Source organism: Aspergillus puulaauensis, chromosome 1 (assembly GCF_016861865.1).
Source record: "Aspergillus puulaauensis MK2 DNA, chromosome 1, nearly complete sequence".
NCBI classification, from domain to species: domain Eukaryota; kingdom Fungi; phylum Ascomycota; class Eurotiomycetes; order Eurotiales; family Aspergillaceae; genus Aspergillus; species Aspergillus puulaauensis.
In genome coordinates, this window is record NC_054857.1 from 5,162,878 (window position 1) to 5,177,280 (window position 14,403).

The 14,403-nt window shown below is 51.1% G+C and overlaps 7 protein-coding genes across 7 annotated transcripts; 5 read left to right on the forward strand and 2 right to left on the reverse strand.

Moving 5' to 3' along the window:
• Positions 1–343: 343 nt before the first annotated feature.
• SVF1 (survival factor 1 family protein) lies at positions 344–1,776 on the reverse strand (the record flags this gene model as incomplete). Its single annotated transcript, XM_041698195.1, has 5 exons — positions 344–442; positions 493–869; positions 920–1,347; positions 1,451–1,669; positions 1,757–1,776. The coding sequence occupies 5 exons, from the start codon at positions 1,774–1,776 to the stop codon at positions 344–346; spliced, it is 1,143 nt and encodes a 380-aa protein (XP_041551404.1).
• A 451-nt stretch (positions 1,777–2,227) lies between these two features.
• APUU_12039S (mitochondrial 54S ribosomal protein uL11m) lies at positions 2,228–2,747 on the forward strand (the record flags this gene model as incomplete). Its single annotated transcript, XM_041698196.1, has 2 exons — positions 2,228–2,356; positions 2,415–2,747. 2 exons carry the CDS (start codon positions 2,228–2,230, stop codon positions 2,745–2,747), a joined length of 462 nt encoding a protein of 153 aa, XP_041551405.1.
• A 1,703-nt stretch (positions 2,748–4,450) lies between these two features.
• Positions 4,451–7,168, forward strand: HRK1 (putative protein kinase; the record flags this gene model as incomplete). Its single annotated transcript, XM_041698198.1, has 4 exons — positions 4,451–4,502; positions 4,571–4,857; positions 4,942–6,319; positions 6,378–7,168. 4 exons carry the CDS (start codon positions 4,451–4,453, stop codon positions 7,166–7,168), a joined length of 2,508 nt encoding a protein of 835 aa, XP_041551406.1.
• A 933-nt stretch (positions 7,169–8,101) lies between these two features.
• PET8 (putative mitochondrial carrier protein (Pet8)) lies at positions 8,102–9,155 on the forward strand (the record flags this gene model as incomplete). The annotated part of the gene is made up of 2 exons (XM_041698199.1): positions 8,102–8,167; positions 8,241–9,155. The coding sequence occupies 2 exons, from the start codon at positions 8,102–8,104 to the stop codon at positions 9,153–9,155; spliced, it is 981 nt and encodes a 326-aa protein (XP_041551407.1).
• A 187-nt stretch (positions 9,156–9,342) lies between these two features.
• Positions 9,343–9,677, reverse strand: APUU_12042A (uncharacterized protein; the record flags this gene model as incomplete). The annotated part of the gene is made up of 2 exons (XM_041698200.1): positions 9,343–9,468; positions 9,537–9,677. The coding sequence occupies 2 exons, from the start codon at positions 9,675–9,677 to the stop codon at positions 9,343–9,345; spliced, it is 267 nt and encodes an 88-aa protein (XP_041551408.1).
• Positions 9,678–9,758: 81 nt separating this feature from the next.
• APUU_12043S (uncharacterized protein) lies at positions 9,759–10,085 on the forward strand (the record flags this gene model as incomplete). The annotated part of the gene is made up of 1 exon (XM_041698201.1): positions 9,759–10,085. One exon carries the CDS (start codon positions 9,759–9,761, stop codon positions 10,083–10,085), a length of 327 nt encoding a protein of 108 aa, XP_041551409.1.
• Positions 10,086–10,807: 722 nt separating this feature from the next.
• Positions 10,808–14,376, forward strand: APUU_12044S (WD repeat protein; the record flags this gene model as incomplete). Its single annotated transcript, XM_041698202.1, has 8 exons — positions 10,808–10,844; positions 10,983–11,061; positions 11,150–12,398; positions 12,452–12,662; positions 12,714–13,675; positions 13,727–13,815; positions 13,867–14,035; positions 14,095–14,376. The coding sequence occupies 8 exons, from the start codon at positions 10,808–10,810 to the stop codon at positions 14,374–14,376; spliced, it is 3,078 nt and encodes a 1,025-aa protein (XP_041551410.1).
• Between the last annotated feature and the right edge of the window lie 27 nt (positions 14,377–14,403).

Below are 14,403 nucleotides of genomic sequence, written 5' to 3' on the forward strand. Positions count from 1 at the left end.
GGGAAAGGAGTCAACGACACGAAATAAAGACATGGTCAGAGGGCGCTTTTTGTTTGTAGTCCCAGGCTATCATAACACTTTGTTTGCTGCAACACAAGTCAAATGTGTTGAAATGTTGAAATGGATCAGGCTTATTGATCCATGGCCAGCTGAAATGAGGCAATTTCCTACTTGGACATATCGGTAATGAGCAAAGGGAATTGTGAATTAAACTAACTATACACTATGCAGACCTAGACTGCTACTTTATAGATATGTAATGTAATTCTCGTGGCACATGTCTTGAGCAAGCACTCAAACGCCGTTGATAATCCAGGGAACAGTGTTATGCACGTTAAAACATTTAGGAAATGAAAGTCGCCTCGGAGAACATGCTTCCTTTCTCCGTAAATTCTTCGTCGCCGACCTTCAGTTTCAGGGAGAGCTTCTCCTGAGGCGAGTACTGGCGAACAGTCAGCTTGGCGCAACTAGCCTGGATGAATTGTGGCTTACCTGGAAAATATATGGTCGCGCGCCTGCGACGCTGCCGGCAATGGTTTTGATGAAACCTGGTACTTCGGCCATGACGTCGACACGGTCAAGTTTTGACCCAAGAGAGCCGTCGATCTCCGCGGTGACGGGTTTACCATCCTTCGTCTTACCTTCCCACACCCATCTGATGGACTTCGGCTCCGGCCAGTTACTAGTTTCATCCTCTGACGACTCTGTGTGAGTTGCGGTGTTGGAAGTACCCGCGTAGATAATCTCGCCGTCCTTGACGATACCGCCAACATTTACCACAGTTGAGCCGTAGGAGGGCGGCGTCGTAAACTCCATCATGATAGCGGAGAAAGAGGGCGTCTGGAAGTTGACAAAGTTCCAGCGGGAAGCTATTCACGTCAGAACCATATTACCATTCCACCGAATTCTCTGTACGCACCTGCATGGTGGGGCTTCATGCCCTGAAGAGCCTGGGAGAACAAACCCCGGCCCTTCATGTCATAAACCTTCTCCTTAGTGGTTATGGTTCCGGCTACATTGCATCGGGGCCAGAACATATGGCGCATAGAGCCCCATGGGTTCTCGGGGTCTGTACCGAAGTATGTGGTGCCTTCCTTGCCGATGGCGAAACCCGGCGAGATGCGGGCAAAGGTCAAATCCACGAGACACCCTTCGTTCACAGCGGATTTAAAGGTGTATGTATCGCCCGCTTCATTCAGAGACAGAGAGATGTTATCAGCGGCAAAGGAAAGCATGCTCTCATCGAACATGTGGTTGCTCAGGGGATCGGAGAACCAGATGTGGGGGTTTCCATCGCCTGAAGTATTGAAGATCTTGCAGTTGAACTGTGCGGTAGTATGGATTCCACTGTGCATAAACCAAACGATTAGAACCGTTTCGAAACCGGCCAAGGCAGGAAGTAAGCAGAATCGAGGGGTCGACAAGACGGGGATGCCACGACGGGACTCACGCGATGTTGCTGTAAATGATCTGAACCATAACTAGCGTGCCCTCATCGGCCATGGCATAGTATGTCTGGGTCTCGACATTTGTGTGCTGGAAGGCGCGCCACCGCAAATCCTCCTTGGTAAGCTCTCTGTAAGGGGCATCTTCGGTCTGTTGCTGAGAGACGGGTTGGATGGCTTCAGGGCCATAGATCGGTTCCTGCGTTCCCGCAACAGCGGAGAGGCTGTGGAAACGGTTAGCAGGGCGATAATACGATCGCCGTCAAGGGGTGAGGAATGGGATGCATTTCGCAGAAGGAGATAAGGCTTACGTAGATTTGAGCCAATTCATGGTGGATAGTCAGAATGGGAGTTGTAAGAAGGAAGGTGGAAAGGGAAGAGGGCTGGAGATCAGGGAGAAATCGATAGCGCGCGGGGCCCAAAGGGGTCTTCCAATCGACAATCAGAGCTTAGGGTAGGTCACTCGCGCAGGCCAGGAGCTGAAGGAAGAGACCTAGGTAACATCTGGGTACATATGAATTTCTAAACTACTGTCAGCCCGTCACCACATCCCTAGTCTCTCGTTGGACCGTGAACCACGCTTGGGCAACATTATTTAGTTATGACGTTCAGCATTTTTCCCGCGAGGACTTTGGAGGTTGACTCCCGAAACGGATAGAAACTCCGACTTCCGATCTGCCATCCCGAATCGAAAATCTTGGCCGCAAATACAGAAACAGCTCCGATGTTGGACGAATTGAACACTCCACAGATACTTCCATACAACATATCACTCGCTCACAATGGCCAAAAAAGCACTAGCCAAGGACCAAATCGTCAAGCTCATCGTGGGAGCCGGACAGGCCAGTCCTAGTCCCCCCGTCGGTCCAGCTCTGGGTAGTAAAGGTGTCAAAAGCATGGATTTCTGCAAGGTGACCTTGAAAAATACTGCTCGGATGATACGAGGAATGAGAGACTAAATCTCCATAGGAATTCAATGCTAGAACAGCTCACATTAACCCCGGTGTCCCGATTCCCGCTCGCGTAACAGTGCGCCCCGATCGCTCCTTCCACTTCGATATCCGCACTCCTACGACAACATGGCTGCTGTTGCAGGCGGCAAGGATAGAACCACGCAAGAACAGAATCCGTGGTGCCCAGAACCCCGGACATGAGACAATCGGCAAGGTCTCCCTGAAGCACGTTTATGAGATCGCGAAGATCAAGCACTCCGAGACGAGACTATCGGGATTGAGCTTGGAGGGGCTTTGCAAGAGCGTCATGGCGCAGGCGAAGTCAGTTGGAATTCAGATCGCCCCATAAGAGGTCAAATGGCGGAGTTGGACTACTTGAGTGATGTGGTGTCATTTGCATTGTGCAATAAGCAACTCTTTGGATATTATGATACCGGCGTTCTCGGAGATGGGTCTGTTATACTATGTACTATAGCCTTTGCATGCGATATAGAAAGCGCAATTAATCGCAACCTTCATATACTGCTTTCTTCGCTCCCCTGCCCAGGTGTAGAGCGAGACTTGCCAAACTCAAAACTAGGGGTGAAGCATACGCCCATGGGGAAGGTGTGGCGAAAGTAACGGCCAGGAGCCAAGAAATAGTGATGATGACTTGTGTCACCGAGTCTCCTCCGAGAATCTGTCTGTTCTGGAGAGGGAGGATCATAACCATATCCAAGCGCTTGGCAGCACAACCCAAACAGATAGTGACTCAGTAAATTATGCATTTTGCATATGGATCTTACTAATTTATGCTTGGCAAGACTCACCGGGCGCTGGAAGTGACAGAAGCCCAGCAATTCGCCTGGTGCCACTTAGTCAAGTATGAGGTGAGAAGGCTACTGTATATTCGAACTCGGGGTGGGATCCCCGCAGTATAGTACCAGTTTCAAGTCTGGAGATAGGTAGTACTATGGATCTTGGGTTAACGCCCTTTTCCAGAAATGGAATAGAAATGATTAACAATAAGAAGGACGCGGCTTGATGATGCACCCCATATTCAGGTTGCGTTGGTATGCAAGGAGCAATGAATCTCGGCTGCTTCTGGAAAACATCACCGATCTGGAGCAGCGACCAATGCGGTATCCATGTTCAGCCACCTGCACGGGATCATTCTAGGCTGGATTCGAGAAAATCGCATTCTCCCTGCGGCTAAGACTACTGTAACCCAGCGGGGTAGATGCAGTTGGCAGGTGATGCAACGGATAATACGGAGCGCTCTTCAGACTCCAGAGTTGTAGTCATCAGCGCTGCCAACAGGCGTGTCTCCGCGGGATTCCGGATGCTGCGAGGAACGAAAATCATTCTTCGACTATACCCATTGACTTGGCGAGCATTCTGCTTCTTGTCCTCTCGTCATCAGTAACCATTAGCCAGCGCCCTTTTGTTTGGTTCTCTAACTTCTCTTCTTCCTGGCCTGGAACCTGATAAAGCCTAGCCCATGTGGTCAATCTAGACTGCAGTGGATCTCGCCGCTATTGCCGCCGCCGCTTGTTTTTCTCTCCAAGTCGGAGACACGACCGCCGCTCTTGCTTTCTCTCCTCCAGTTCCCAGTTCTATTTCTACTGCTGCTACTACTAGTAGCCCCCCTCCTCTTCCCTCCCACTTTTCCCTATCAGACTCTCTCCACTCTCCTCTACCCTTTCCTTGCCCTCTCCCCAGTCGCAACAAATTCTGTTGCTGTCTTGCGCAATTCCTTGGTGGTCCGAAATCCTCTCGTCCGTTTGTCTCCGGCCCTGCACGCCGCCTGCGAAGCTTCCGGGCCGTTGTGAGTAACAGCAGCAACCGGACTCGTCGAAACGTTTGCTCCGTCGCCCACGCGAAACCCGCGCCCTTCTACGCCTTGTCCCACCAAGTTCCGTCACCAATCGACCTGGAAAAAACAAAAAAATAAAGCAAGTTTTACATGGGAGTCGTTCCTTTCAGCCTCTGCTCCTCATCGTCTCTCACGACTCGTCGAACTTCCATTGCATCTTTGGAGGGGCATGACTTCCGCCCGCGCTCCTCGACAATATGACGTCTAAGGCGACTGACTCTGCAGATGGGAAGAACCCAGCGCAATTCGGTAAGCACTAACTGTCGCACTTGTGATTTTATTCCATATGTATGTTCTAATAGGACTGCCGCCTTCAGCCGAAACCCTGCAATCCCAAAATGTAGACCAGACACCCGCCGGACAGGATTCTGATTCTGGTAACACCGAGGCCAAATCCAAGCAGCAACCAGCGCAGGTGCGCTTCTCTTCAGTGAATGAAGAGTTCGAGCCCCCGGAGTTGCCTTCCACTGGGAAAGCTCCGTCCCGCGATCCGAAGCAAGAAGATGATCTCCGTTCGCTCGCGGCAACTCTTCAAAAGTCTCAGCTACAGGAGTCGAGAATGTTCAACATTTCATTCGATCCGGTTTCTCTTCCATCGTCAAGGGTATGGCTTCATCCCACATAATTAACTTGTCCACATCCCGTTATTTCATTGATGAAGTAGTTGGTGCTAATTATTTGCTTTTAGGTCGTATCTCGAGAGTCAAGCGATCGCAGTGCACGAGAGAACGGCTCCGAGTTACCCTCAACTCATACTTCCCCTCCAGCATCAGCGATGCAATCACCCCCTCTTACACCCGCCGCGACTCATTCGCGTGAAGCTAAAAACAACGACGCTGCACAGACTGGACCTGCTCAGACGACAGCAAAGCAAGCCCCTCCTTCTTCCCAACCCTCAGAAATCACTCCCTCTGCCTCTCCCCCAACAAGCGCGCAATCGAAGAGTGCAATCGCTCAGAGCGCTCCCAGCTCACGTCCATCGTCAACAGATCAATTATCGAGACAAAACGACGTCACGCAAACATCCTCACATCCTCTCAATGGAACAAAACATCGAGCACAATTTTTTGTTGGCCCGGAGGGAAACACGAGGGATGAAAGTCCACCAATGACACCCGGCACCAACGTAGAGAGCTACACCCCTCCCGGTGCCATCACACCAATTGGCGAGCCGAATGACCCATATGCTCGCAGCAGGCGGCCGCCACAGTCAAAGAATCTCACGCAGCTTGATCCACGATTCATATTCACTGGCCGTGATTTGAAACGCAGGGCCCACCATGGGACATCTCATCCTCGTCCTTCGAGCGCGCGCTCCTCTAGTGCATCGGATCTCAAAGTGAGCGATAAGCGAGCGGGTATATTTGGCGGGAAGAAAGACGTACGACAAGCAGAAGCAGAAACCAAGCCGCATGGTCATATGGCGGAACTCAAGCGGTTTTTCAAAATGGGTCACAAGCATAAGCGTGGGGAATCGCCCACTTCAAAAAAGTCCAGCCGCTCGTCTGGAAAGAACACTCCTTATCAAATGGCGCCCGACAACGTTCCATTTGCGGATGACCATGGCCTCAACTCCAAATACGGAAAACTTGGGAAGGTTCTTGGCTCAGGCGCTGGTGGCTCTGTTCGGTTACTTAAGCGTAACAGCGACGGCGTGACATTCGCCGTAAAGCAATTCAGGGAGCGTCATTCCTGGGAAACGCTAAAAGAATATTCCAAGAAGGTGACTGCGGAATTCTGTATTGGATCGACTCTCCACCATGGCAATATCATAGAGACACTTGATATTATCCAGGAGGGAAACCATTGGTATGAGGTTATGGAGTATGCGCCGTTTGATCTATTTGCCATTGTCATGACGGGCAAAATGTCCAAAGACGAAGTGGCTTGTTCTTTCAAGCAGATCTTGAGCGGCGTGGCATACCTACATGGAATGGGCCTAGCTCATCGGGATCTGAAACTGGATAACGTTGTCGTCAACGAGCATGGAATCATGAAACTCATTGACTTTGGAAGCGCTGTGGTCTTTCGATATCCGTTTGAGAATGACATCGTGAACGCGTCGGGTAAGTACACGATAACAGTAATTATTGATGAAAACAGAAAGTGTTCTGACTGCTTTAGGAATCGTTGGATCTGATCCATATCTAGCGCCAGAGGTCTATGATGAGAAGAAATACGACCCTCGCCCAACAGATGTCTGGTCTCTAGCCATCATTTTTTGCTGCATGAGCCTACGCCGGTTTCCTTGGAAGCAGCCCCGAGCCAGCGATAACTCTTATAGGCTTTTTGTTTCGACGCCCACACCTGGCACTCCTGTTCCGGACGCCGATCCAAGGCGGCACCGGCCTGTAAAATCGGCGCCGAATCTCACAATTACCCCCAATGAGGAAAAAGGTGCGCAATTTGCATCTAGTATTAGCGAGGAGCCTTCGAAAATAATGGCGACGCCCCCACGGTCCCCTGTTAAACCGCCGGCGTCTCCTGTAAAACCACCGGCAGCCAGCCAAGAGGAAAACCACCCACCAGAGAGTCCACAGGAGAAGACAGACGGTAGCAACAGTGCCGACAACAAGACTAGTGGCCAGAACAAACCCACTCGAACTACAAGCAAAGAGGCACCCCCGCTTCCATCTGGCTCAACACAATCGGCTGGGCAACGTCAGGAAGTCATCAAGGGCCCTTGGAGACTGCTGCGGCTTCTTCCTCGCGAAAGCCGCTACATCATCGGCCGCATGCTCAAAGTGAGCGTGAACGACCGAGCCACCCTCGATGATATATTGACAGATGAGTGGGTGCGGAATATCAAAGCATGCCAGCAGGAGGTGACAGGGGAGGTGATCAAGGCGCCGGGCCATACGCACGTCCTCGAGCCGCCTTCTCCGAGTGTGCCTGTCGCCAGTAAGGCGAAATGATTTTGGCAGCCGATTGTGTATAATGATCGAACTGAAAAGAAAAGGGAAAAAAAAAAAGCTTAATTTATCCTTCTGTGTTGTGCGTTCTTAGATTCATGGCGTCTTGTGTTCTATACCGTCCTTTCGTGATATCTTTTGCGGCGCTGCTAACTACAATTAGACCTACTTTGTCGTCAACCTTTTGTTTCGCCCAGGTGGTGGATTTGTTTTACTTTCTGTGCCCCATATGCCCATTGTCATTGTTCATACACCGTAAGGTCGACTACCTACTCTAATTCCTGATTCATCTTTTGTCTCATATCGGCGTTGTGGTGGGTGTTGTGGCAGCAGTAACCTTACCGCAGGAATTTGCCGCAAGGTTCTTGTTTTGTTTTGTTTTGTTTTGTTGTTGTTTTTTTTTTTGCACTTTAGTTTTCGTTTTTTTCCCAGTACTGGCTTCCTGCTTTCTTCTTTTTTGTCTCACTTTTGGCTTTGACATTGCCCCGTAAGAGTGCATCCTGTACATGAGTCCAGCAGTGTATTTGTTGTATTCCGAGGCTCCCTTCTTTCATATCTACCTGTCTTTAATTTCACCCCAGAGGCGAGCTTGTTTAGCTATAGATTACATGAATACATCAAAAGTGATCGATTTGATCAATCAAATAGTGCTAGGTTCGGAGCGTACGTGCAGATAATGTGGATAGTACGTCGTAGGCAAGCGGGACTGCGGTATCGGCGGAGATAAAGGCGATTACGGGACGACTGCCGACAAAATGTTGGACTGCATGCGAAACCTTAAGGAATCTCCAATTCCCCCATTTCTCCATTTCCCCAAATTTCCCCTCTCTACGCTTTCCCTCTAACATCTTCCGGATTCGAATTGGGAGAACGGAATGCTAGTTTGACTTTCGTGATACTGTGAATCTGGCCGCTCCCACAATTCCTCCAACACAGATGGCGGAGTCACGAGATCAAAGTCAAGCGCCCTTGGTGTCCTCCCTCTGGACCAGGTCCCTAATTGTACGCGGAAGACACCTTCTATTCCAAAATCGCCATCATCGACCGACCTAGGCACTCTGCTGACCTTTTCTAGTCCGGCGCTGTTGCGGGTCTCACAGTCGATTGCTCCCTTTACCCGCTCGATACAATCAAGACCCGTCTCCAAAAAGCCAGGCACCATGCGCCCGCAGCCCCCGCCCCAAGCGTCTCTCTCCGACAGACAATCCGCGGCATTTACGCAGGCCTTCCCTCCGTTCTGTTCGGCTCAGCTCCCTCCGCCGCATCTTTCTTTATCGTCTACGATGGCGTCAAGCGCACCCTTCTTTCCTCCGCGAACCCCGAGTCACAATCCCGCAGCCACATAATCCTTACACAATCGCTCGCCTCTTCAATGGGTGAGATTGCAGCTTGCGCCGTTAGAGTCCCGACGGAAGTCGTCAAGCAACGAGCCCAGGCCGGCCTCTTCGGCGGCTCCAGTCGGCATGCGCTAAAGGACATTTTGTCCCTGCGGCACCCGGACCCCAAGACCGGCGCGAAGAGAGGGTATGGACAGGTTATTCGGGAGCTGTACCGTGGAGCTGGTATTACGATCGCGCGTGAGATCCCGTTTACGGTCTTGCAGTTCACGATGTGGGAGGGTATGAAGGAGACATATGCCAAACGCCGGCAATTGGAGGCTGGATTGGGTACGGCGGGTGGCGCTCAGGTGCCTGCGTCGACGAGTGCGATTTTTGGTAGCATTGCGGGTGCGATTTCGGCCGGGCTGACGACGCCATTGGATGTTATTAAGACCCGGGTTATGCTTGCGCGGCGGGGGGATGGTCCGGAGGGCAAGGCGGGAGTAAGGATTAGGGATGTGGTGCAGGAGATTTCCAAGGAAGGGTTTGGGGCTTTTTGGAGAGGTGTTCAGCCGCGAGTTGCGTGGATTGGCATTGGGGGTGCGGTTTTCTTGGGTAGCTACCAGTGGGCATGGAATACTTTGGAAGGAAAGTCGAAAGCAGAGGACTAGGTTGAACTGATGTATAATAATGTGTGTATATACTGATAGAACCTCGATTAGAGCTAGAACAGTCATAAATAGACAAGGTCGGATATAGCCACTGCTTCTAGCTACTGTCTGTTCATATCCAGGTATATGTTCAAGGGCTGTGATTGGAAAGCCTTCTGTGCGGCTCATGCACAATGGTATCACAGAATCAGGACACCTCGTGGTTCCTGAGCAACCATTGCAGCTCTTTCACCTGTTCAGGTGTAAGTAACTTCTCCATCGTCTCATGCGTCAGAAACTCGTGGTCCGCCGCCTCGAAGCCCGGGACAGCGGTCTATTCAAATCAATGGATAGGTATGAGAACATAGTCCACAGTAAAAAAATATTCCATCAACAACTTACCTCGCTGATCAATAACCCTCCAGATTGCAGCTGTTTCTCGTTTCCAACTTCATCCATGAGTCCTGATGAATCATCCTCCGGCAACAAATAACTCGCCTTATAGTCACCCCCCTCCACACACCACTGCAGCCGCTCTCCCATCTCAGCCTTCTGCTCAACGACAAACGACTCAATCAATGCCCTTACCTTACCCTCGCCGTTCTCGCGCGCCGCCCGATCAGCATGGATGACCACATACCGTCCACGGCCGCGGTGAAGAGTATGCACCGTCCGGCTGCGATTCCGATGGAACGCGCCAAGCGGCGAATGCGGCGTCAAGAGGTAGAATATGGTTGTGCTGGCCGTTCGAGTTGTATCGTTGTCATTGCCATTATTGCGCTCATTCTTCTTCGATTTCTCACTTTGTATGTCAGTAGTAAGGTTGTTGTTGGCGGTGCTGTTCTTGTTTATGTTTTCGACGTCGGTGTAGTGCTATGGGTTTGCGATGCGCAACGGACTGCGGTCTGTTTGGTTGTAGTAGCGCCCTTCGGGGTGGGGAGTGAGTTGTAAGGTTGAGATGAGAGATTGGATGGAGGGGGATTCGTGGGAGAAATTGGATGAGCAGGGGATCTTTGTTGGGGAGTAAATGGGCTTGATTGAGGAGATCATTTTGGAAGTATATTTTCCCTAATCTATCCATGTGGTGAAAAGGTTAAACAATTTATGTTAATAATCTCTACTCCGTATAGTTATATCATTATTACATTCCAGAATATATACAATTACCCACTTCAGACCCATTCATTTAGCCGGATCGGCTTAGTGTCGGTCTTTGCTGTTTGAGGCCGTCGCTGCTCGAGTGTCAAATTGCGGTCGCTTTCGGCGCAGGTTTCCATACAGCCGGTCTATATAGCTGCAATGAAAGAGGACAGGGATCAGATCCTTTATCAAAGGAGTGGAAGAGGAACGAAGGGTCCTAGCGCATAGGCCAAGTAGATTAATAAATCCGTCAGGCACAACCTCATCGCCTCCAAATCTCATTCCCCGCTTCTCCTCCACAGCCTCCTTCTCCCAGACGTCGCTTCCTGCTGGACTAGAGCCGCCCTGCTCGTGCTTGCCATCCGTTCTGCGTTGTCGGCTTTGTATTTGTAGAGGAATGCTTGTCTCCACCGCTGCCTGTCTGATCGCACGCTCGTGAGCAGCGATCGTCCCGTCACTGCCTCCGCATCGCCCGTTCCCTCCGCACTTTCAACTGCTTCACCCGCACGCTCGTCGCTGTCGCCGCCTGCTGCATGGCACGCAAACTGAGCCATCAAAGGGTCACATATGGTAAGTGTTTTGCGCCGCGATGGCTTTTCTGTCTTCTTGTTTTATCTCTTTCTCCCGCACCCCAAAGTCCTCTCGCAAGCCCTCCGATAGCTCCGATATCTGGATTTGCAGCTGACCAAAGCATCGCTGTCTGCCCAGTGCTCCCTCCGGCTGATGCACCCGGTGGTCATCGGCTGGGTATCAATAGCTTAGCGATAGACCCGGAGAGATCGACCCTGTGAGTGTCCGAGCCGCCCTGTTTAAGAAACACTGCAAGTCGCAGTCGTCGGTGTTGCCCCGATTCTGACCAAACTCTGTTGAATCAGCTACTCGGCTGGTCGCGATGGAGTGATATGCTCGTGGGACCTCGACCTTCCCTCGCTTCCCTCGTCCTCAGCCTCGAAACCCGGTCCGACCAAGTTTCGTAATCAGGTTCAGGCGCACACGCACTGGATCAACGACATCGTCTTAACCCAGAACAATTCTGCCCTCGTTAGTGCCTCGTCGGACACCACGGTTAGGCTATGGCGGCCTCACTCCGAGACTACCGATGTCCCCGAGCCCATCGGTAAACACACCGACTACGTCAAGGCGCTTGCGAGCCCAGGATCCCAGTCAACATGGGTTGCGTCGGGCGGCTTGGATCACAAAGTCAGTTTGTGGGACCTCAATGGCAAAGGGCAAATCCTTAGCATAGGTGCCGCTGGTACGGATGAAGGTGCGAAAGGCTCGGTCTACGCTTTGGGTGCTGTCTCTTCCGTCGTGGCTAGTGGTGGACCTGAAAAGCTGGTGAGGGTGTGGGATCCGAAGTCCGGAAAATTGATCACGAAATTCGTTGGGCATACGGACAACATCCGAGATATTCTAATCAATAGTGACGGTGATACGATTATGACGGCGTCTTCGGACCAGACTGTCAAGATCTGGTCTCTGACGGCAGGCCGATGCATGCATACGCTGACTATGCACAACGATAGCGTCTGGTCGCTTTATTCGAACCATCCCAACCTTTCCGTCTTTTACTCTAGCGACCGTTCCGGTCTGGTTGCCAAAACTGATACGAGGAATGCTTCCGATATTGAACAGGGTATTTGTGTGGCTGCAGTACAGGAGCATGAGGGCGTAATCAAGGCTGTAGCAGCTGGAGACCACATCTGGACTGCAACGCCGACTTCTAGCATCAATCGCTGGGGTGACATTGATACGACTGCGGAGATTGACGCTCCCAAAGTGATTGGCGATCCTTCAGACGCGAACGAAAAAGAGTCAAACAAGTCGTCGCCAAAGGAAAAACCAACAACGATACCTTACGAGTCACTTTTGCTTCTTTCCAACACGTCTATACTACCTAGTGCACGGATACCCCAAGCATCCAACGCGGTTGCAAATGGTCAGCCATCCTCGCCGCGACCGGACATTGAGGAGGAACTAGGCATCACACTTCCCGTCTTTTCTCTGCCTGAAGAGACAGTAGAGGGTCAGCATGGACTAATCAAGCACTGTCTGTTGAATGACCGGAAACGCACATTAACACAAGATTCCGCTGGCGAAGTCATTTTATGGGATTTACTTAGGGTAACCACCACCTGCCTCCTCAAGCGAGACAGAGCCGTGCTAACGATATCCAGTGTGTACCTATCAAGTCATTCGGCAAACGTCATATGGATGATGTGGAATTGGAAGTCAACACTACTGAGAGTGTCGCACACTGGTGCACGATTGATATTCGAACGGGGAGGCTGTCTGTAATACTCGAGCCAGGAAGGTGTTTCGACGCAGAAATATACGCGGATGAGGCTCAGCTAGCAGACTATTCTCAAATACGGGAGGATCAAAGATGTGCGCACGCCTTTTTCTTACATTGGATTTCGCCTCGCTAACCTGGTATAGTGAACTTGGGAAAGTGGGCCTTACGTTGGCTCTTTGCTCCGTTGGTGGATGAACAGGTCAAGCGTGACGCCGAATACCGTGCTGAAGCGAAAGCTAAAGCGGAGGAAATGGCCAAGTCACATAGTCAGACCGCGCCAGTGGATATCCCAGGGAAGTTAAGCGTGCCGGTACCGCCAGATCCATCCTCCGCTCCTGGACGCTCGGGTTATGATTCATTCGGCAGTCCCACCACCCCTGGTTTTGGAATAGGCTTTGCCACAAGCCCCGGTTCATTGACGGCGTCAGTTCTAAACCACGGGCATAACACCCACAATAACATGGGGACGTCTCCAGGAGAGTCTTCTGATTATTTAATGTCACATCAAAGTGCGGATGTGGCGAGGAGCTCCATGTCGGATAGGTCGAGCGACTACTTCTCGTCTCCCAAAACTCAAGCAACACCTGCAGAACCCGACAAGTCCTTGTCCACACCAGGAGGAGAGCAGACACCAACTGCTACTTCGGCCAGTGAGCCTGATAAGGAGGAACGCAAGAAGAGCAGCAGCTCACGCTTTGGAAAGAAGTTCCGGATGGACTTCCCCAAGAAGCTGGGGCGTACCTCGTCTGAAGCCAAGCCGCAGATACAAGAAGAAAAGGTAGAGGAGCCTGAGATGACATCCGTGAAGGAGGAGAAGGTTTTCGAAAACAACCTCAGCGGCTTTATTGAGCGAGTACATCACGATTATGAGGAATATCTTTCCGCCAATCCAAGCCAAGATCTGGCATCGGCGTTTGCCCCTAGCGACGAGAGCGAGACACCCCTGCTGGATATACCAAATCGCACTGTAGTCTTTATCCAAGAAGAATCTGGCGATTCGGTTGTGGCCACCGATATTTACAGAGGTACTGTTGAAAATATCAGCCAGGATAGGGAGAAACTTGAGAAAGCCATGCCGCTGTGGCTAGCCGATTTGCTACTCAGGGTAAGTGATAATTGCAAATCTTGGCCCATTCATTTTTTTTAACCTAGTCAGAACCAAATGCCCTTCAAGGAGCCCGTCAAAGTCGCATTCACACTGAAACCATACGACGACTCCCTACCACCAGTCGTCAAACCAGACCCGTAAGTGCTGAGCTCCGTGGACCTCTTGGATACGTACTGACGGAAATTCAGGCCTAGCTTCAATGGCAACACAAACAACTCCCGCCTGAACGCCAACCGAATGCTTCGGGCCAAGAAAATATTAGCATACGTATCGGAGCGCATCGAAGAACCGACCAACGACCCGGTACAAGATGCAATGAAACCCGAGGATTACCTTGAGCTGTACTGTCATAACATTGTAGGTCTCCCTTGGCTTAACCCTCAATCACATCCTGGAAGTTTATTAACTGCAAACAGCTCATAACCCCCAACATGACTCTTGCCACTATAAGAGCGCTCCACTGGCGCAACAGCACCGATATGGTTCTCCATTACAAGGCTACCGACAAAAAGGCAATTCGACTGATAGGGTCTGACAAAGGCAACAATCCCAAGGAAAGCCCAGGAATTGAGGAACCCCAATCCAACCAACAACCCCAGTCCGAGTCAGGCGGAGCCGGAGCTGCTGCCCATGTCGAGGATGCCGGGGCTTCACAGGGCAGCACGGCTTCAGGACCTGCCTCTGTAAATAACAGTTGATTTAACGCTGTATTATGCACTTAGGCA